Here is a 19,300-nt window from a genome sequence, read left to right as displayed (position 1 = left end):
CATAAATAACCTATTATCAAGGCTCCACATGCATGGTTCATTCCTTAATTCATTGTAAGCGATCCTTAAATAAATAACAATATAGAGCCTTTTATCCCTTGGATGATGTATGACTTGTTCTACGTAGGAGGATGGGATGGCGAAGTCTTCAGCATCTCTGTAATATCGCAGTCACGTTCGTCGGAAGTTGGAGATGATGGGGGACGCCTCCAAAACACCCAGACGGAAAGGAGGTCCTAAATTAAAACAGTGTTAGAAACGTTCAATGGAAACGGACGCTCTTTGCATAATGACTTGCCTTTTGGCTTCCGAACACAAGAAAAGCGGCGACTGGTGCTGCCGACGCAAACGCAGGTCAGTAGATTACTACAATGGACAAACAATGAGTACTAATTTTGGGTTCAACTTACTGAGTGCAATGACAAGATTGGGTATCGGAGCCATCACCGCAGATAAATAAACAGGAGCCACCCTAACGTTAGTAGTCAATAATAGACTCGGGCATGATGTTCCGCGACTTACGCTATGGATAGAATAGAGAACAGAGAAAATATCCCCACCCTCACAGACGTTTTCATGGAATGCATGATATGCCCATCGAGACTCTTCAGTAGACGCCAATTACGATACAGGGTCACAGCAATGAAAACTTCGAAGCCAACTGATTCAAGTAATGAAGACAGGTACGTGAAAGATGCACTCACCTTCTAGAAATACAGCAACTCCCATACTGACCGCAACAAGTATTGCCGATACTTGGCCGGGCAGTCGGATGTTCATCCCGCAATACATGCTACTTTTCGCCCTATTGACGCACCCAGGCCAATGCGATGCAACCTGAAGGTGTTTAAACGTCGGAGCGGGAAAATGGGGGTGATAATTCCGAGCTCACCATCAAGGATGCAACGAGGGTGACGACAGCGACTGCGTAGGGTACAACAAGAAGCTGTATGTCACTGGTTCCTATCATAATCTAATGATGATGTGGGATTATAGACTTACGATTAGAGTGACCAGGCCACTAACACGGTGCCGCGGAGAAGTATTACCTATTGGCACTGAGTGCACATTGAGCCACAACTGAATCCCACGTAAATAAAGAAATTACTAAGGAAGAGATGTAATACCTGTATGACCAGAGCAAGTGTAGCGAACGCGGTGCTAGCATCATGGTTAGCCTTCGAATGACTCGTGAACTCTACAGCGAGAAACACACAGATTAGGAGCTGCATAAATCAGGCTCGCCTGTGTGAGGCAGAGGACGTGATTGGGAGCAGGTCCTGTTTGTTGGCCAGCGAACGAGAGCAGGAGATAGGAGATACAGGAAAGGATCCAGGCTATACAGAAGTTATACCACGTAAGATCCCGCCGTATGCGCTTCGAGGATAGTGCGGTGAGTAATAGTATACTCAGTCCTATCGCGCCGGTAGCTTGCAAGGCCACGAATGCTCGTATGAAGGGTCCATCGTCGACCTCTTCGCTAGCTGCGGAATATATCAGCGGAGTCTGATGGAGATAGTATTCAATACGCTTGTCTTACCCATAGAAAGAGAAAGATCGCGGTACCTCGGCCAGCCGTGGGCAGTGAGCTCTGAGAGGGCGACCGATGCTTGCACGGAGCGTTGGAGGAGAGTAGTCCCTCCGTCGTAAGTGCTCCTACAGTGATGGCAGAAAGCTGAAGGCTGGTGAGCCTACCATCAAATACCACGGAGCATATCTCGGTAGCCATTATCACTGCGTCAGGTTACTGATCCCCAGTGGACTAGTCGAGAGTGAGCGTCTCACAGTGAACCTCCGAGCCATAAATGATGATCAAGGGATCGCGTGCAACGCGCCACCCGTTTCCAGAGTATCCCCACTGGCTCCTCATTCCATGCTGTCAGTTTATGTCAATTTTCGAATGTCTCGGACATTCGAATCATGCGATACGTACTAAAGCATCGCTGGATCTATTCATATATGTACAAAGTCATCTGTTAGATCCGAGTTACTATTGATTCATTATCCACTATACCGAAGAGGAGTTATACAGTACTACATTGTAACGAAGAGAAGCGCGACCATTTACATCTGCATAGACGGGTGAGCTACACACGGTCGATGTAGAATGAATCAACTTACCAGCCATGCCCAGAAGGCTTCCCATTTATTCCTTGGTGGGGGGTCGTCATAGCTGCGACAAGACCCAATAAGAAATAGCGAACAAAACGACAGATGTTTACTCACGTATCGGCTTCGATTTGATCTATGTCCGTTATGAAGTCCATCTCAGAGGCCTTCTTCCATGGTTGGCGATACATGAATTTAGCCCCGATGTACAGAACGGGGAACAGCATGAGGGGGAAGTAGTTGGTGACGAAGATCGCTTGGTCCCAATTTCCCTCGAGGAAGACCGACCAACCACTGAACTATAAAAGGGTTAGTTGCGAGAATTGCACGCATATATACGAAATACTCACGAAACAGACGACCAAGCAGAATATAAGACCGTACCAAGCCGCGTACGGTTGCAATACCGTAGCGTATGGTAGATCACGTCTATCGAAGCCTTGCGCCTTGAGACCGGCGTAGAATCGAAGATAGGTAACGCAGATGCCGAACCACGTCATCAAACCAGCGACAGAAGTCATATTGGCAAACCACCCAAACACCTTGCCTGAGTCTCCGTTGACACCCATGTATGCTAACCCCGCGAACAATGCGCAGAAAATGACCGAAACGTATGGCAACCCAGACTTCGAGGTCCCTAACAAGCCTCGTATAAGTATGTGAACTGTCGAAACCTCTACAACAACGTACTGAGGAAAATCTTGGGGGCATTGCCTGCCGTAGCCAGGCCGTCTGAAGGGAAATTTTTATTGTGAGCAAAGTGTGGATACGAAGATGTAAAGAACTACCCACAGAGCGCACGGGAACTCGTGTATAGGTCGCTGGAAGCGGCTGACCAGGCGGAGGTCAAGAGACATGCATTGATGATCTAGAGATTTTTTCAGTGTCTTGCGTAATTAAGGTTAGTCGGCATTCATACTGAGGGGAGTGCCTTGATGCCGGCATTTTGGATGGCAATGACGAAGGGGGAGGAAGCAGCGTCTCCGGAGCCCAAGTCAAGCCCCTCAGCATTAGAAGGAACCAGGAGACCGATGATAAGGGTACCTAATAGAGCTGAGTGAGTACTACTAAAAGAGCACTGAGACTAGTACCAACCGCCTATGTAGAACAAGAGAATACGGATATAGACGCGCTTAATTGCCTTGGGTAAGTTTCTGCGGGGATTTTTAGCCTCTCCCGCTGCGATCTGTATATGGGTCAGCGCAGGATATTGATGACAGTAAGGACATAGCACGCACAGCAACGATTTCCGTTCCAATAAACGAGAACGCAGCCTGTGTCATGACAGCCCACCAGCCCAAAAACTGGCCCTTTGAGCCAGCAATACCATTGTATTGAACGAAGGGGCCAGGGTTTTTCCAATAACGGAAGCCAAGGCGATCATGATTTGGTCCACCTAAGAGTTCGCAATTTCGGTTTTGTGGTTACACAAGTAGGTTCCTTGAACTTACCTCCCAGATCGAGGACAATGCCAAGAATGATTAAACCCGTGATTGTGATCACCTTGATAGACCTAGAGATTTCATGTTATGAATATCATGCAACTCCACCACAGAAACGGGCTTACGCAAAGATAAATTCAGCTTCTCCGTACACCCCTAAGAAAATTTATGTTAAATCATGCTCATAACGTTCACGTTTGGGGCTAACATACCTGCGCCACACATATTAATCACCACCGTGACCACTAGACATATGGATATCCACGCCGACGGGTTGATTTCCTTGTTCCAGTAACCAATGAGGACTGCGGCAGCGCTGAGTTCAGCAGGCAAGATGATCGTCCAGTTGTACCAGTAATTCCAGCCCATGGTAAAGGAAAACGCGGGATCCACGAAACGTTCCGCCAACTTGATGTGACCGCCCGGGATGGGTAGGTAGGCAATCATTTCCCCGAGAGAGATCATAACAGAGTAACATATAGATCCAACCGCCATATAACCAAGCAGAAGACCTATGATGTCAATGAGCCACTGCCTCTTTGGTTCAGCCGCAGTGGACGTACCAATAGGTCCACCATTTCGTAATGATGTAGCCGTCCCGAGAAAAAGACCCGTGCCGATGACACCTGGGGAAATACCAATCAACGGTGCATCACAGGGCACCACAAGCAGACTCACCCCCGATACTGATCATGGCAATATGCCTGTTCTTCAGCTGTCTAACGAGCTTCTCGTCATGAGGCCCCGAGACTACAGAGGCTCTGAGAGACTCTGCGTCCGAGGCCGAATTGGCCAACGATTTCTGCGGCGCAACGTCCGAGGCTGCCTTTTCGTCATAATGGGGCGTCGCCATCGTAAGAGAGAATGGCGAAGTAGGGGAATTTCCAAGTCGAATCCGGGGGATCGAAGCTTCTGATAAGCGGCTAGACCAGTTTTTATACGAGCGGGCGACTAGCCCGAGTGGGGTGGAGACAGGCGGGGATGGTATTGAGATTTCAGGAATCCAAAGATAACCCGGGAGAAGCCTGGACATGGAGTCGTTTCGCCCGTTTGGCATATCTCATGGATCTTGATGGCCATGAGGGCGTGAAAATGAAATCCTGTGGAATCCAGTCTTACCGACTAGCGCCTAGTTCGCCAATCAGACATCATGCGGGGAAACATCTGAAGCTCGAACTTGAAAAGCGAGCAAGAGCATGAAAGGGACGAAACCGCGATCATGGCGGTCGAAAGCAAGAGGTAAATCCAATCCAAGCAAGCCAAGGTCGACACTTTCAGCGATCACGTGAGCTTCACTGAGTGCGGAATTCGTGGAATTCGTGGAAACCCTATGTTATTCTTAGAACTGTCCATGTGGAAAAAATCATATAGCTGACTTTGAGCGGTCTATATGCAGGCCCGCTGCGCGACTAATATTACAACAGATAGTCTACATTCTACAATCTACACAGGCACAATCAGTCGTGACAGCGAAACAGCGTTCCTAATAACCCTTTTAGCGAGCGGGTGAAATGTGGATGGTTCTGAGGCTCTGCCACGGATTGGGCGATAGCATTATCACCCGCGGTTGAAGGCGCCAATGCGCCCGATAGTTCGTCGCCTACTAGACCCTCCTTGGAGTATTCGTTCAAATCAATGGCCGTCCCTAAATCTTGTTTGCCTTGGGCTTGGCACAGGTTGGGCAACAATGTTTCCGTGGGTTCGTCCCGCGCCGCGATAGGCGGGATTTTGGTAATGACAGTGGACACAACAGCCGAGGCAGCATGTTCTCCAGATGAAGAAGTATCGATGCCAAGCTCGTGTGACTCAAGGTTGGCACTAGGATAACCGTTGAGGAAGTTGTCATCTGAGTCCAGTGCGTCAATTAGCATGTCGAGATCGTCGTCGAGCTCCTCGTCGAGGTCTTTCGACCCGTCGTTGATCCTATCGACATCTTCCACCGTGACCACACCACACTGAATGACAATATCCTCGTCTTCGTCGTCCGTGAGCTCTGCTATTCGACTCATTTCTATCGATCTGATCGCCGGAGGGTTATGCTTCTTTAAGATACTTCGGATCCTCCGTGGTTTTGAAGGGCTCGGATTGTTCGTCTCCGGTGCCTCAGACCATTTAAGAACCTTTTGGGCTCGACGCGTGCTATCCTCAGAACTGGGGCAGTCCGGTGTTTCGTCACGTTTCCTTTTTCCAATAGCAATGGCTGATTGGGTTATCGGGGCTGTACCACTATCCACCCCGTCGTCATGCGAGTCAAGTATAAGTTGAGGCAATGATGGACGATTCTGATGGCTGACACTGCCTGGTTTGAATTTGGGGATATTTCGCTGACCTGCAAGAGCGACTAATTGGGCATAGTTGTTGTGTCCCCTTGATTGGCAGTAAGGATCCCCGCTCCACGGAAGAACGGTGCTTTGAATAGGTGGGCTAGGAGATAGAAGCCTGGACCCGGAGGCCACTGGCTGAGATGATGGTGGCGGAGCTGTCAGCAGTAGTGGGTCGGGTGAGGGTGTTGCAGGGGAAGGAGTGAGAGGGTCAAGGGAAAGTAATCGCTCGGGTATGAGGAGGCCAGGGTGGCGGTGCCGGCCTGGTTTCGAGCTTGAAGCGCGGGCAGACAGTACCTTGCATTCTTTCTTCGAAGCTCCAGAATTAGATTCAGAGCATGGAGCAACCCCACGACGGGAACGTTTAGGCGCAGGTGACGGCGCAGCACTGATTGGGGCGCCCTTTCGTTTCCGCAAATGGTACGTGCGAAGGCCTCGTTCTTCCTGGGATACGTGGTCTTGATATGGTTGAAGGGGAGGGGGAGGTTCAGGGGAACGTTCACGCAGCGCAGGTGGAGAGTGTGATACAGTATCGCCTTTGGGTCCATCGGTATCGGGCGGAAGACGACTCTGAGTAGGTTCATCTGACGGTGAGCCTGCTTCAGCCAACCCGTCAACAAGGAAGAGGAAACGCTGAATCGCGCCCTGAAGTTGTGCAGGGGTTTGTCCAGGCATTACAAAACGATGTGGTCCAGCACCTTCGTGAGTTGGAATATCAAATACTGGAATGGACTCTGCATCGGGAGCGCCGCCATATTTCAGCAGGGCCATCGCTCGCTTCATCTCTTTATCTAAATCCTCCGCACTCGCCTTCCCCACTTTTACCGCCTCGTTAGGGAGGATCGCCCTACCACCGTCGAAGTCAACGATGGATACCTTGGCATTTCCACCAATGAGCATGTGCCGTAGTTGAATGTCGCCGTGGAGGACACCTTGGTCGTGAATTCGCTGGATTGCGGCTATACAACGCTGTTTGAGGACGTTGGGCATATCAGAAGACGCTTCCATCCAAAACGACGGATGCGGGGGTTCGATAGCTACGTCGATGCCCGTTGCAGATGAATGAACGCCAATTATTGAGGGCACGACGGAGCCCTGTAGTGGCTTTAGTTGGCACTTGTACAGGGCAAGCTACCAAGAGAGGGTGAGTGCAGAAAGAAAACAGCAGGACAAAGACCGCACCTCTGTGAAGAAGCCTTTGTCGTTTATTTGGGTACCAGCCCAACTAAAGTTCGGACGTCAACAAAGGCAACGCGACAATGAAAAGGAAGACGCACGATTTACATACATATCGAATATCACGACCACCTAGAGACCCACTGTTGATGGTCAAGGAGTAGGCCGAGCTACCTAGTTGTGAACTTCGTTTGCCTCCTCCCGACCCGAACGACGGAGAACTTACATCTAGATAGGAAAGCTTCTTCTTTTGGGCCATCGATAGGTTTGCCTTCCGCCCACGCCCATTTTCCATGAGGAGTGTAAATGCTCTTGGGTAAGATACTTGGCCAGTATCCTCGGGGGAGGTCAGGGCCTGCCGCAGGTTCATGCTCATCCCCGGCAGTCACACTCAGGTCGCGCTCTTCAGTCCATGACAAGTCGACACGAGTGCTATCGGGAGAATAATCACTTGAAGGGTCGAGAAAAGGCTCATGCCACGGTTCCGAGTGCTGAGAAGAGGCTAACGGGGCCGTGAGGCTCCTAAAGAAAGTCGAAGAGCGATCGACACATGTTGTACGATATCCCCCCGGGGGACTGTGGCTCCTGCTACTTGGAGAAGGTGCTGCTGCACTGCAGGAGGGTCCTGGCAATATTTGTGAAGTGCTATCTGATGCTGCAGCGTCAATGCAATGCTCTGGGGCCGGCATGAGGAATGGAAGGAGGAAATGGGCAAGTGCGTCCTGCAGGTAATATGGTAAGAGTTGAAAACGAGGCATGGCTGATGCGGCTGGGGCACGGGGGAAGACGAAGCGCAGTCTGTACTTGAGGCAGCCATGCTGGAACCGCTCGTTTTCAAGGTGTTCTTGTCGTTGAGCGCCTTGTATTGGCAACTTTGATGGACCCATACTAGGCACAAGAAGGGGTTGTTAGGGGGCCCATAGGAGTTTAATAATCGATATATAAAAATACAAAGCAATGCTATACTGGTATCAATGAGTGTGGGTTGGTATTTAGGATACAGTGAGTGTGAGTGTTCAGTGGAATATACAGTAAATGACGGGATGGAAGGTTAGCATTCCAATGATCTGCGCGTGCAGGGTGGCGGGAGAGATGAAGAAAGATTCGGTAATGAAAGCGTATGGTCCGAAGCAGGTGGAGGTCTACATACAGGGACACCAGTAGTTAGCCCCAGTTCATCGAGTTGCTGTAACGTCCATAGGACGCTGGCTCGGCCGTCAGAAGAGGCCGTGATATTGCCCCCAAAAGTCGTCAGGCCGGGCGAGAAAGCATCGTAAATCGTGATAGGGATTTCATCTACAGAACATTCGCTGCTATCGTCTCCGGAGTCGTGTATCCAGCTCCCCATGCGCTCGTACTCTGCAAGAGTCATTCGTCGATCCTGAAGGTCATCGTGCTCCAAGGATTGACGTCGTCTTTCAGCTAGCCACGTAGCAAGAGAATTCGTTTCGACAGACGCAACTGAGCTTCGCCGGGGAGAAGTGGAACGAGAACCTGGGATCGGAGGGGATACCTGCTCCCACTCAGGCTCTAAAGAAGGCTGTGGTGAGCTGGTTCTCCGGGAGTGCGAAAAGCAGCCTATTCGCTTCACGACGCGTCGAACGCTCTTCTTGACGACCTGTTGAACACTTCTCCAGCTCCGACGCACCAGGTTTACGCGTCGTGAGTCAGCTTCAGGGCAGTGCGTCGGTTCAGGTGCTCTGGCACCACTTCGAGAGTACGGGCGAGAGTAAGCACTAACAAACCCAGAAGAGGGGGAACTTGGTGTGGTTGGTACCGGCTGCAGCACTTCCTCTCGATCCGACGGAGCCCAAGGGACATAAGGGCTATTAGGATGCGAGAAAGCCGGGAGGAGATTACGAGGATTTGTTCGCCGATTCGCGTCTTCTGACCGCGTTGCGTCGTTCGGTGAATTACCTCTCTGGAGTTGTAAGGAGAGGTGATCGAGATGAAGAGACAATTCCAAGAATGTTGGTAATAGAAGAGATGATGTTGATGGCACATGGGGCAAAGACGTGAATGATGGTACAGCTGGGATGATAGTATGCGGAGGGGGCGCTGGTTCAACGTGCTTGAGCTCTGGTGGTGTATTCCGTTGGACAAGACCCTTCCGTTTCGGAGAAAACGGAGTATTCGAAACATCCTTCAGTCGATAGAATGAATGGTTGCTACCACAAGAATACAGCCGTGCGTACCGTATTCATGTCACGCGCTTTAGGCGACAATGGCGAGCGGGCCGTCCGCTCAGCGAAGTCCCGTTTATCTCCCGCTGGGATATTCAGAATAGACACAACATCTACTGCACCATTTGTACAGGGCGAGAAAGTAGGGGAGTCGAAGTCGAAATGAAATAGCATCGCGTCGAGGCCAGCTAGACGTTGCAGTTCGTGAAGGCGTTCAGACATGGTGCAGCATGCAGAAGTTAAACGAAGGTGGGGGGCGAAAGGAGAGCTGTTCGCGTAAGGGGCCCTCGCCACCAGGCGGCCTAGATTAAAGGTTTCAGCACTCTGGAATACAATAGAGCCTCGTTGCAGAACAAATACAATGAACTGTCTCCTAAGCGCGCGTATTGTGCAGCACACCACGTGATGATCGACGGTGGCGCGAACGGGCGCGAACCCCCGCGACTCGCCCACAAACTACAGTGGACTTGGATTTTGAAGACAAAAGCACAGCCGGAGCCAGCGGACGAAAAATATGACATGCCAGCTCACCCTTATTTCGTAATGTGAGCCAACGGCCACCTGCCAGTCACCCACATGTTATGCATCATCACAATACGCCGAAAATCAACCCACCGCGACGTCGCGTCGGTTAATACGCTATATGTTCCTGAATACGTTCTATCCCACTTGATCAACCGCAGGGAGAGTTGACTACGCCTACTTTTGCGTCCAAGCCCTCTTGTTCATCGATGCACGCCGGCTCCAGTATGGTCCTGTATTGATCCATGCCACCACTTCCGATGGGTGGGGAAGATCATCCGTCGTTTCTTTCGGTGATACTTCATCACTGTTTTATAACCCGGACCTTCTATGATCGCTTTACTACTAACTTTCGGTCGTCACTGGCGGCTGTAGTGAATTGCATACCATATACTTACCATCGTTTCGCATACCCAGTTCCGCAATATATCCGGCTTGCTGAACGGCTTGGCGTATTTCTCCGCTGCCGTACCTCGATTACGGAGGGAGATGAAAGGTATAAATTCTGGTCGAAAGCAAAATCGCAGGATACTTGTGCACCGTCCCGAAAGCATCATATTGCTTGGAAAATGTTCAAGCTCCATATCATCGCGGTTCTCGCCGCGGCAGCGATCTCCCCGTTAGTACATGCAGTCAGCTCGCAAGCGTACACGTGGAAGAATGTCAAGGTCTGTGGAGCTACCGATTTGCCTGAACCTCTCTTCCTAACGAGGGATCGTAGATCGGTGGGGGCGGAGGCTTTGTCCCCGGTATCGTGTTCAATCCGAAAGAAAAGGTTTGTCGATACATCGTTCGAACAAGCGGGATCAGTATGCTAACTGATTCTTAGGGCCTGGCCTATGCCCGTACTGACATCGGTGGTGCATACCGGCTAAACTCGGACAACTCCTGGACGCCGCTCCTCGACTTCGCAGATGACGCCCGGTGGAACTACTGGGGCGCCGATGCACTTGCTACCGACCCTGTCGATCCTAAACGACTCTACATTGTTGGTTCTTTGTTGCAAAGTCCACCGATCTTGTAATAATCACTTCCAATTAGGCCACTGGCATGTACACCAACTCCTGGGATCCCAACAACGGACAAATCCTCATCTCGACTGATTATGGTGCTTCTTTCACCGCTTCTCCGTTGCCATTCAAAGTCGGAGGGAACATGCCCGGACGTGGAATGTAAGCATTGCTGCATCTATCTTTCGCGGAAGCTCTAACATATGTGTAACCTGTCAGGGGAGAGGTGCGTTAAAATTCTGCGGAGGGGGAGTTGGATTGACAGATGCGTGTACAGCGCCTTGCTGTTGACCCCCACAGCAACAATATCCTCTTCTTCGGCGCTCGTAGTGGCAACGGTCTGTGGAAGTCGACTAATTTCGGCGCAACCTGGACAAAGGTTACCAGCTTCACAAACACTGGTACTTTCATCCCAGATTCAAGTGACTCCAGCGGCTATAATTCCGACAAAATTGGTCAGTTTCCACTTATTGTCCAAAAAGACATCAGCTAACTCGTTCACTTTGTGTCCTTAGGCATTGCATGGGTCACCTTTGATTCAACTACTGGTTCATCTGGCTCACCAACTCCCCGCATTTTTGTTGGTGTTGCTAGCAAAGGCGCTTCGAACGTCTTCACTTCTACCGATGCCGGTGCAACATGTATGTGCACAATATCTGGTACCGTATTCTGCCTAACCTTGCGCAGGGTCTGCTGTCGCCGGCCAGGACACAACTTTCCTCCCTCACAAGGGTGTCCTCTCACCGGCAGAGAGTGCCTTGTATGTCACCTACAGTGACGGGGCAGGTCCCTACGATGGTACAAGCGGTGCCATCTACAAATACAGCCTGACATCTTCTACATGTAAGGTTTACACCCAAGCTATTCTTACCGTATTTTCATTCCATATCTTTCAGGGACAAATATCACGCCAGTGTCTGGTAGTGACCTCTATTTCGGATTCGGCGGTCTCACAGTCGACCCGCAGAAACCTGGAACAGTTATGGTGGCCGCACTTAACTCGTGGTGGCCCGAGGGACAAATCTTCCGTTCGACTAATGGTGGTACCACCTGGACCCCGCTCTGGGCATGGGCTAACTATCCCGAGATGAACAAGTACTATACATACTCAGACTCCCTTGCACCTTGGCTAGGCCCTAACTACGTCGATGGTACTGCTGGGAACTTACAAGTTGGTTGGATGATGGAAGGTAGGCGTTAAGCAACGTATGTCTTCGACGTGCGCCCACTCATTTTGTGTTTCACTCGCAGCATTGGTAATCGACCCCTTCGACTCCAACCATTGGTTGTATGGTACTGGTGCAACTATCTATGGTGGACACGATCTTTTGAAGTGGGACGCGGCCACGGGACGCAACGTCTCGATCAGTTCGCTCGCCGACGGTATCGAAGAGACGGCTATCCTTGGCTTGATCTCACCCCCATCGGGACCTACACTGATCTCTGCCGTGGGTGACATCCAGGGTGCCTCTGATATTTTATGGCAATTACCTCGTTGAACTGACGAGTACGACTACGTAGGTTTCGTACACAATAGCTTGACCGCTGCCCCTGCCCACTCATGGACCAATCCTGAATGGAGTACCACCTCTGATATCGACTTCGCGGGCAATGCACCAAGCAAGCTGGTGCGAATTGGCACTGGTGACAGGTACCTCCACTGACACTCATTCAAGAGGATCGAGCTCAGTAGAATTTCTATAGCTCTCAAGGCAAGCAGGTTGCATTCTCCAACGACGCTGGGGCGACTTGGTGCGTCAAAGTCCTCTGACCAAAAGAGGGAAGCTGATTGAAGTGTCTTTGCAGGGCACAACATTATGGAGCTGCCGACAATGTCAACGGCAACAAGGTAGCCATCTCTGCCGACGGCACCGCGATTCTCTGGCGTACGACCTCGAACGGTATCCAAATCTCAAACAATCAAGCGACCTTCACCCAAGTCAGCTCCCTTCCCGCTGGCGCCACCATCGCCTCTGATAAGAAGACCAACGCGGTCTTCTACGCTGCCAATGGCAACACGTTCTACCGATCAAGCGACACTGGCGCAACTTTCACTGCGCAGGGCACCTTAGGCTCCTCGACTAGTCCCCGAAAGATCGTCGTACACCCTACTGTTACCGGCGATGTATGGGTTTCGACTGACAAGGGCCTCTTCCATTCAACGAACAACGGAGCGTCCTTCTCTGCCATTAGCGGTGTTACGCAAGCTTGGGCTATTGCTCTCGGTGCTCCCGCTACATCTGGCGGGTACCCTGCCCTTTTCGCTGCCGCCGACATTGGTGGCATCGGTATTTTCCGATCTAACGACGCCGGTGTAAATTGGGTCAAGATCAACGACGCTGCCCATGGATTCGGTTCAGCAGCTTCTGCTATCATTTCCGGAGATCCAAGAACATACGGACGGTGAGTACCCGTCTCTAGCCGCAAAATCAACTACTAAGAGATGGCGATTGTAGTGTCTACATTGGAACGAACGGTCGCGGAATCTTCTATGGTGATGTTGCAGGCTCACAACCCCCCAACACCGCAACTGCTACTTCAACTGCTACTAGCGTGAGCTCCACCCCAAGCTCCAGCATCCCAGTTACCTCTACACGCTCCTCGACTACTACGACCGCGCCCAGCACACCTACAGGCGGCACCGGGACGGCACCCCAATACGGTCAATGCGGAGGTAAGCAGTTATAATTTGGCGTTGTGTCACAGAGTCTAACTCATTGTATCTATAGGCAACGGTTGGACGGGGCCGACCGCCTGCCCATCTGGCTTCACTTGCACCGTTGGAAATGAATGTACGTATCTAGACTCTATTGAACAACGCGCCGTCTAACAAGGGAACTTCTTCAGGGTACTCACAATGTATCCCCACTTAGAGGGTGATAGAGGAATGGGCGATACTAGTGTCACGGAATGTAGAATAACAATACACATAGTATTATGATGAACCGTCGGCTCTTTCTTCTTTCCAGACCTTCCAGCCGGTGATGAGGCTGAGCATCTGGCTATGGTATCTATAGGTGCTTGGTGGCTGCTTACCTCGAAAAAGCGCCGCCGGTCGCGAACGCGCACTCCCCGGCAACTCGTCAAGTCTATAACAGTTAGTATGGTAGGTGATATGGCCTAAGGCATTTAACATACCCAGTCGTGCAAGCCTAGTACAAGCATCGATGATTGTGAATAGTCCATCACCTGTGGGACGTCAGCGACGCGGTATCATATTAGGAATGGTTGAGATGAAACGTACTTGTGAACTTTGTTCCTTGGACCTCCAAAGTGTGAAGGTATGGGCATGTCGAGATGAAGATTGCGGCCTGATCATCCACCGCAGTGTTGTTGAGGTTCAAAACCTCCAGAGATGACGGTTCTTCGTCATCATCTGGCATTAAGCCTGCCAAATCTGAGGAACGAAGATACATCACGCCCGAGAGGTTCAGTTTCTAAGCGTGAATGTTAACAATCGCAACACAACTATCGATACCGGGGGATCAGTGACCTTGCATTTTCTACCCACTCGTCTGATGAACACTTCCAGACTTCGCTCGAATTTACCTGTAGTGCCTAACTTCGCATTGCCCACCAAATTGATGTGTTCCAACTCCGTGAAGCCCGATAGACTGTCCACGAGCACACGCAATATGGTATCAGTCATCGTCAGGCCGGAGGAATTGCCCATAGTCGCGTTCGTCGCCTGCCCACCACCCAAGGCACCTATAGACAGCGTCTTCAGGTGCGGGTGGCACGGTATAGTAGCTATCAAAGTTGTCCAGGACATAGGTGTCGAGGTCAGTGACAGCTTTTCCAAAGGTGGCGCTGTTTCAGGATCAGAGAGGATGGCAGGGTGTTTGACGAGGGTGAAGGAGATGTCGAGATGTCGTAGGGAAGGACACATTGAGATGATTGGATTCAGTGACATATCTGTGAGTGACGTCCCCCTAAGCTTCAGGGTGTGCAAGGACGGTAGCCGTGTATCAGCGCCCAAGCCTGCCAGCAGTTTTGCGAAGGCTGTATCCGTCTCCAGAGTCGTTAAATCAGATGCAGAAATTTGCATAATGGTACGACGAGCTAACCCAGTTAGGTATTCCTGCGACCTTCAGCACTTCGAGTTGTTGCCCGCACGCTTGGATGAGTGGGACCAAGGACAGAGGGGTCACGGATGTGTAGTTCACATTGAGTGAGCGCAGTTCTGTACATTTATTCGCCGCTGCCTGCATCGTCAATGTGCCCACTTTATGGCATCCTCTGCCACGCGTAGTGTCAGGGTTATTGGAGGAAGCACACGCTGAAGAAACATTACCGCAGCACCAGCGACCGCAATCCTGGTAGGGTAGACACCACAGACGCGAAGAGCGAATCGGGGAATGTCTCAAACCCAGAGAGCTCAAGTTCACGAAGTTTATCGCCGAACTTCTGTACCTCAGAGATAGTCTGTTTGCCGACGCCAGGCAGGTCACTGGTCAAAATCATGACTGAGCCGTTGAAGAAGAACTACGAGTCAACGACTGTAAGACATGAGATGTATAGCATTGAGTTAAAAACACACAGAGGTTATGAATGCTGCGTTCAAGACCGTGGGCGCGGTTGCCTTGAGTAGCGTAAATATTCGCGTCAGAATGGCGTCCGGCAGAATCTTTAGATACTGCCTAGTCTCTTCCCAGGCATCATGTTCGCGAGCTAGCGTCCTGATATTACCTGCGAATACGCGGATACACAACGAAACCAGTGTTGGAACAGATGCATCGACGTGAAGTTTCCTCTCTGAGTACGCGGAGGAAGAGGGGGCAAACGCCCGGGCGGAGGGAAGATCGTCTTCTGTCGGTGCCCCGAGTGCGAGCGAGCTTGGGCCACTTTGACTATTCGCGGTGGTCTTCGCTTTCTTATGAGCTGGTTGGGACTTCGGAGGCATCAAAATCCTGGAAAGAGTTCACTCATGGCGGGCGTCTATCAGCGATCTAGGTTGCCATTCGGACAGAAAATCTCAAAAAGACACATATCTTGCAGTACGCCTCCAGTAATCCTCAGGCACTACCTACAAAATGAGTACTCGCAGAGGTCGGCCCTTGCCATCGTGTTTTACGGGCCTGGCATATAATTTACACAAGAATAATGCTACGACGACCGTCTTGGCGACGTGTGGTCCATGTATGCTTGACTTCTCCCACTTGATTGCGAACATGGCGCGTAGCTACGGTGCAGTCGTATTGCTAGGATAGTCGAGTGCGCGTCGTAGAACGGCATTTCTGTGTCGAAGATGAGCGGGAAATCAGAGTGGTTACAAATGAAACCAAAACCTCTGTTTGAACTGTGCTAGAACGGTTGGGGGGGAGACGCGTTCGCCCTGCGACGGGTCGACCGCAGGCCTGGTGAAGTCAGTACTAGCAGTATGCCAATCATTCGAGGAGGAGCACACCTGTCCTCCTTCAAAGTGGTTTCAATGATGTACATCCGGTCGTTCCTTGGAGGGCCGCCTTCTTCCGCTGCAGCAGCAGCACCGGGGGCCTCGGCGACCTTGAGCCCCGTCACCACCATCTCGTGAGACGCGCTCCTCACAACAGGCAACTGCGACGATGGGTCGTAGTCGAGAATCAGAACATGTTCATCTGGCGACTGGGGCAACAGCGAGAGGGGGGAATCATCTGCGTATTGATACTGAATGACTGGATGCGCCAGAGTATTCGACTGATTTGCCGCCAAGCTCGTCGCCGCCACCGATGAATGTGAGAACAGGATATAGTATGGTGGTGGCTGGTTGGACATATTGCTGACACGATCAATTTCAGGAAATTTCAGAGCGCTACCATCAAATAGCGACCATCATACAGGCCATGGCGCATATGTTCGCCTCGACACAATACGAGCTCGACGTGCACTGCGTCGACAGCAGACCCAGTACCGCCGCGTCTATATAGCCCTGCGTTTGGACAATGGCTGCAATAATGCTCCGGACTATTGTCCTTGGCGGTTCCGACGACACAGCGTGGTCTCTCCATGCTCTCTCAGGCACCTAACGACCGCACGCGACGCTATAGCAACTCATAATTCAACTTCCCAAAGCAGTGGGAGTATATAACGCACCAGGGGAAGCCATCCCGACGATCCAACTTCCACCTCGTCGGGCCCCTACCCGACGTTTCACGCTTCTCTCGGTTCTCTGAGACTCCTTATATTAATTCACGCATCAACGCAAGGGTACCTTTGGACCCGTTCACTCCTTTCGTTCTACATTCTTTTGTGTTTTTCTCCGATATGTTGCGTTCAGTCGTCGCTTTCGCCGTCATCCTCTCCCTCTCCCTCTTCCCCGGCGTTCTCTCAGGACCAGCGTGCGCGAGGAAGCATCGTCAAGCTGCAGACTGCGTTCAAAGGTGCAAAACAAAATGGGGCTTCCCCGGTCGTATGATGGGCACCAACTCCTGGGGAGTTGTGATGCAGAAAGATGTAAAACAGTCTAGCGAGGTCTGGGACCAAGCAGTGGCAGCAGCGTGCGGCACTAACGCGTCAGTCCCCCCTTACCTCATCTAAGCGTGGCTGACACTTGACTCAAGTGCGAAAGCTACCACATCTGGAGGGCCCGTCAAGGCCGATGGCGCTCTACCCATTGGACCTCCGTCGCCCTCTACCAGCTCTGTTATCTTGAGCGTATCCACCCCGGTTGTACAAACTTCGTCATCCATTGCGACTACTTCTAGCTCATCAGCTGCTACTACCACCACGGCGGCGGCGGCCCCGAACAAGGCTATCGTTAAAGGTGGTTTGGGCGGGGCGGCTCCGACGACAACGACGACGAGTAGCAGCAGTACTGTAGCACCATCTAGCTCAGCTCCTCCGCCTCCTTTACCGCCACCTCCACCACCTCCCAAAGAGACACCCCCTCCACCACCTCCTCAAACCACCCAACAGCCTCAACCAAAGCCTTCCCCACAGCCGAAGCCAGCACCCGCGCCTGCTCCAGCGCCAGCGCCCGCTCCCCCTTCAAGTGGCAACGGCGGTGGTTCTTCTAGCGGCGGCGATATCGATGTCTACTTGTCTGCCCACAACTCCTTCCGAAGCCAGCACGGCGCTGCACCATTAACTTGGAGTGACAATCTCGCGAGCAAGGCCCAGCAATGGGCTAACAACTGCGTATTCCAACACTCGAAGGGTGCGCTTGGAGCGTTTGGAGGTAAATCACTTCTTGCCTCCCGTGAGCGACGATCTAACAGATCGTTGTTATCAGAAAACTTGGCGGCCGGTACTGGGAGCGCTTATGACATCCAGTCTGCCATCAAGTCGTGGACGGACGAAGTTAGTGAGTATTGTTTGTCGCTCCAACTACCTAAGAACGTGCTTACCTCAATGCGTAGAGGACTACAACCCTAACAACCCTGTTCCATCCCATTTCACCCAAGTCGTCTGGAAAGGGAGCAGTCAAGTCGGATGTGCTGAAGCGCTTTGCGACGGCATTTTCGATGCTAAGTTTGGGGTGAGTACACGTCTTGTCGGCTCGTCCGTAATAATTACTGACCGCGCGCTCTGTTGTGCCGCAGAAAGCGAAATATTTCGTTTGTGAATACTCGGCCCAGGGAAATATCATTGGCCAATTTGCGTACGTCTTCTCCCATGGATTCCCGTTCAATTCTCAAAGCTTACGCAATGAATTCATAGTCAAAACGTTCAAGCTTGAAAATGTTTTCGTCCTTTGTTGTGTATATTTTCGCTATCAATGAACTACATAAACTTACTGTATCTTTATCGTTTCCTTTCCTTTTTTTTGTTTCATTGTATCATTGCATCTGGATGCAATCTCTGCCTCTCCTTGTTTACGTAGAACGTGGTCCCAATACACTCCCGATTAAGTGGTATAGCTTGTTTGATGAATTGTACAGCAAGTCAGAAAGCTAAATTTGTCGAATTGATTCCTCGCGGCGCTTCAACTTCCTCACACTCAGCGAGCGACCACTTTGCCTTTCAACGTTTCAACATTCACACATACCACCTCCACCTTCCTTTCATGATCTCCCCTGCTGTTAAGAAAACACTCTCCGGGCTAGGCTACATCTTTCTCGTCCTGGTGACCATATGCGCGACCAGTCTGTCGAGCGTAGCACTCCTGACACAAGCTGTTCGCGCATCGCCTCGTCGATCATGGACCAACAACTTCGACGCCGTTGTTATAGGAGCCTCATACGTTATTGTGGTGAGCACCTGCTCTACTTGGGTTGCTGCTTGCGACGCGGCCCCCGTTGGCCGCGTTCCCAGCGCAGGATACCCGTTCATAATGTCGCAGAAATGTGTTCATTCAACCGCTTTAAACAGCTTGTCGCCTCCTTGTTACTATGCATCAAGCGCAGAGTCGCTGTGCGAATGAGGCTGCAGCGCATTTCGAAAGTGTATCGGACAATAGGGCGCAATGATGTCCCGAAGGTGCCGTGCCCAGTTCCCACCTAACCTCTGACATTGTATTTACATCGCGAGTGACGCGTGCCTCTAGTCCGTACACCGATACATTGAACAGGAGTACGCCCGTACGTGTTTCGTCGCCTACGAGTCGTTACCGAAGGACG

At 51.3% G+C, this 19,300-nt stretch overlaps 6 protein-coding genes across 6 annotated transcripts; 2 read left to right on the top strand and 4 right to left on the bottom strand.

Moving 5' to 3' along the window:
• Nucleotides 1-2,064: 2,064 nt before the first annotated feature.
• On the bottom strand, nt 2,065-4,404 carry PC9H_003838 (uncharacterized protein; the record flags this gene model as incomplete). The annotated part of the gene is made up of 14 exons (XM_036773430.1): nt 2,065-2,070; nt 2,122-2,173; nt 2,227-2,408; nt 2,460-2,746; nt 2,800-2,841; nt 2,902-2,977; nt 3,029-3,153; nt 3,205-3,295; nt 3,348-3,505; nt 3,561-3,622; nt 3,677-3,707; nt 3,764-4,063; nt 4,115-4,177; nt 4,230-4,404. 14 exons carry the CDS (start codon nt 4,402-4,404, stop codon nt 2,065-2,067), a joined length of 1,650 nt encoding a protein of 549 aa, XP_036634903.1.
• Nucleotides 4,405-5,008: 604 nt separating this feature from the next.
• Nucleotides 5,009-9,453, bottom strand: PC9H_003837 (uncharacterized protein; the record flags this gene model as incomplete). The annotated part of the gene is made up of 6 exons (XM_036773429.1): nt 5,009-7,003; nt 7,055-7,097; nt 7,150-7,222; nt 7,275-7,770; nt 8,199-9,191; nt 9,244-9,453. The coding sequence occupies 6 exons, from the start codon at nt 9,451-9,453 to the stop codon at nt 5,009-5,011; spliced, it is 3,810 nt and encodes a 1,269-aa protein (XP_036634902.1).
• An 869-nt stretch (nt 9,454-10,322) lies between these two features.
• On the top strand, nt 10,323-13,636 carry PC9H_003836 (uncharacterized protein; the record flags this gene model as incomplete). Its single annotated transcript, XM_036773428.1, has 17 exons — nt 10,323-10,421; nt 10,475-10,528; nt 10,583-10,741; nt 10,795-10,925; nt 10,983-10,989; nt 11,041-11,218; nt 11,279-11,404; nt 11,451-11,606; nt 11,660-11,953; nt 12,015-12,227; nt 12,285-12,414; nt 12,468-12,515; nt 12,570-12,702; nt 12,748-13,166; nt 13,220-13,437; nt 13,493-13,555; nt 13,611-13,636. 17 exons carry the CDS (start codon nt 10,323-10,325, stop codon nt 13,634-13,636), a joined length of 2,454 nt encoding a protein of 817 aa, XP_036634901.1.
• A 62-nt stretch (nt 13,637-13,698) lies between these two features.
• On the bottom strand, nt 13,699-15,666 carry PC9H_003835 (uncharacterized protein; the record flags this gene model as incomplete). The annotated part of the gene is made up of 8 exons (XM_036773427.1): nt 13,699-13,734; nt 13,800-13,852; nt 13,902-13,952; nt 14,008-14,200; nt 14,257-14,775; nt 14,831-15,002; nt 15,058-15,248; nt 15,304-15,666. 8 exons carry the CDS (start codon nt 15,664-15,666, stop codon nt 13,699-13,701), a joined length of 1,578 nt encoding a protein of 525 aa, XP_036634900.1.
• Nucleotides 15,667-15,945: 279 nt separating this feature from the next.
• PC9H_003834 (uncharacterized protein) lies at nt 15,946-16,517 on the bottom strand (the record flags this gene model as incomplete). The annotated part of the gene is made up of 3 exons (XM_036773426.1): nt 15,946-16,000; nt 16,052-16,120; nt 16,171-16,517. The coding sequence occupies 3 exons, from the start codon at nt 16,515-16,517 to the stop codon at nt 15,946-15,948; spliced, it is 471 nt and encodes a 156-aa protein (XP_036634899.1).
• A 489-nt stretch (nt 16,518-17,006) lies between these two features.
• On the top strand, nt 17,007-18,420 carry PC9H_003833 (uncharacterized protein; the record flags this gene model as incomplete). The annotated part of the gene is made up of 6 exons (XM_036773425.1): nt 17,007-17,254; nt 17,303-17,919; nt 17,974-18,045; nt 18,101-18,219; nt 18,284-18,342; nt 18,402-18,420. The coding sequence occupies 6 exons, from the start codon at nt 17,007-17,009 to the stop codon at nt 18,418-18,420; spliced, it is 1,134 nt and encodes a 377-aa protein (XP_036634898.1).
• Between the last annotated feature and the right edge of the window lie 880 nt (nt 18,421-19,300).

Source organism: Pleurotus ostreatus (assembly GCF_014466165.1).
Source record: "Pleurotus ostreatus strain PC9 chromosome Unknown scaffold_2, whole genome shotgun sequence".
NCBI classification, from domain to species: domain Eukaryota; kingdom Fungi; phylum Basidiomycota; class Agaricomycetes; order Agaricales; family Pleurotaceae; genus Pleurotus; species Pleurotus ostreatus.
The sequence above is the reverse complement of the archived record's forward strand: the minus strand, read 5'-3'. Positions and strand labels throughout refer to the sequence as shown.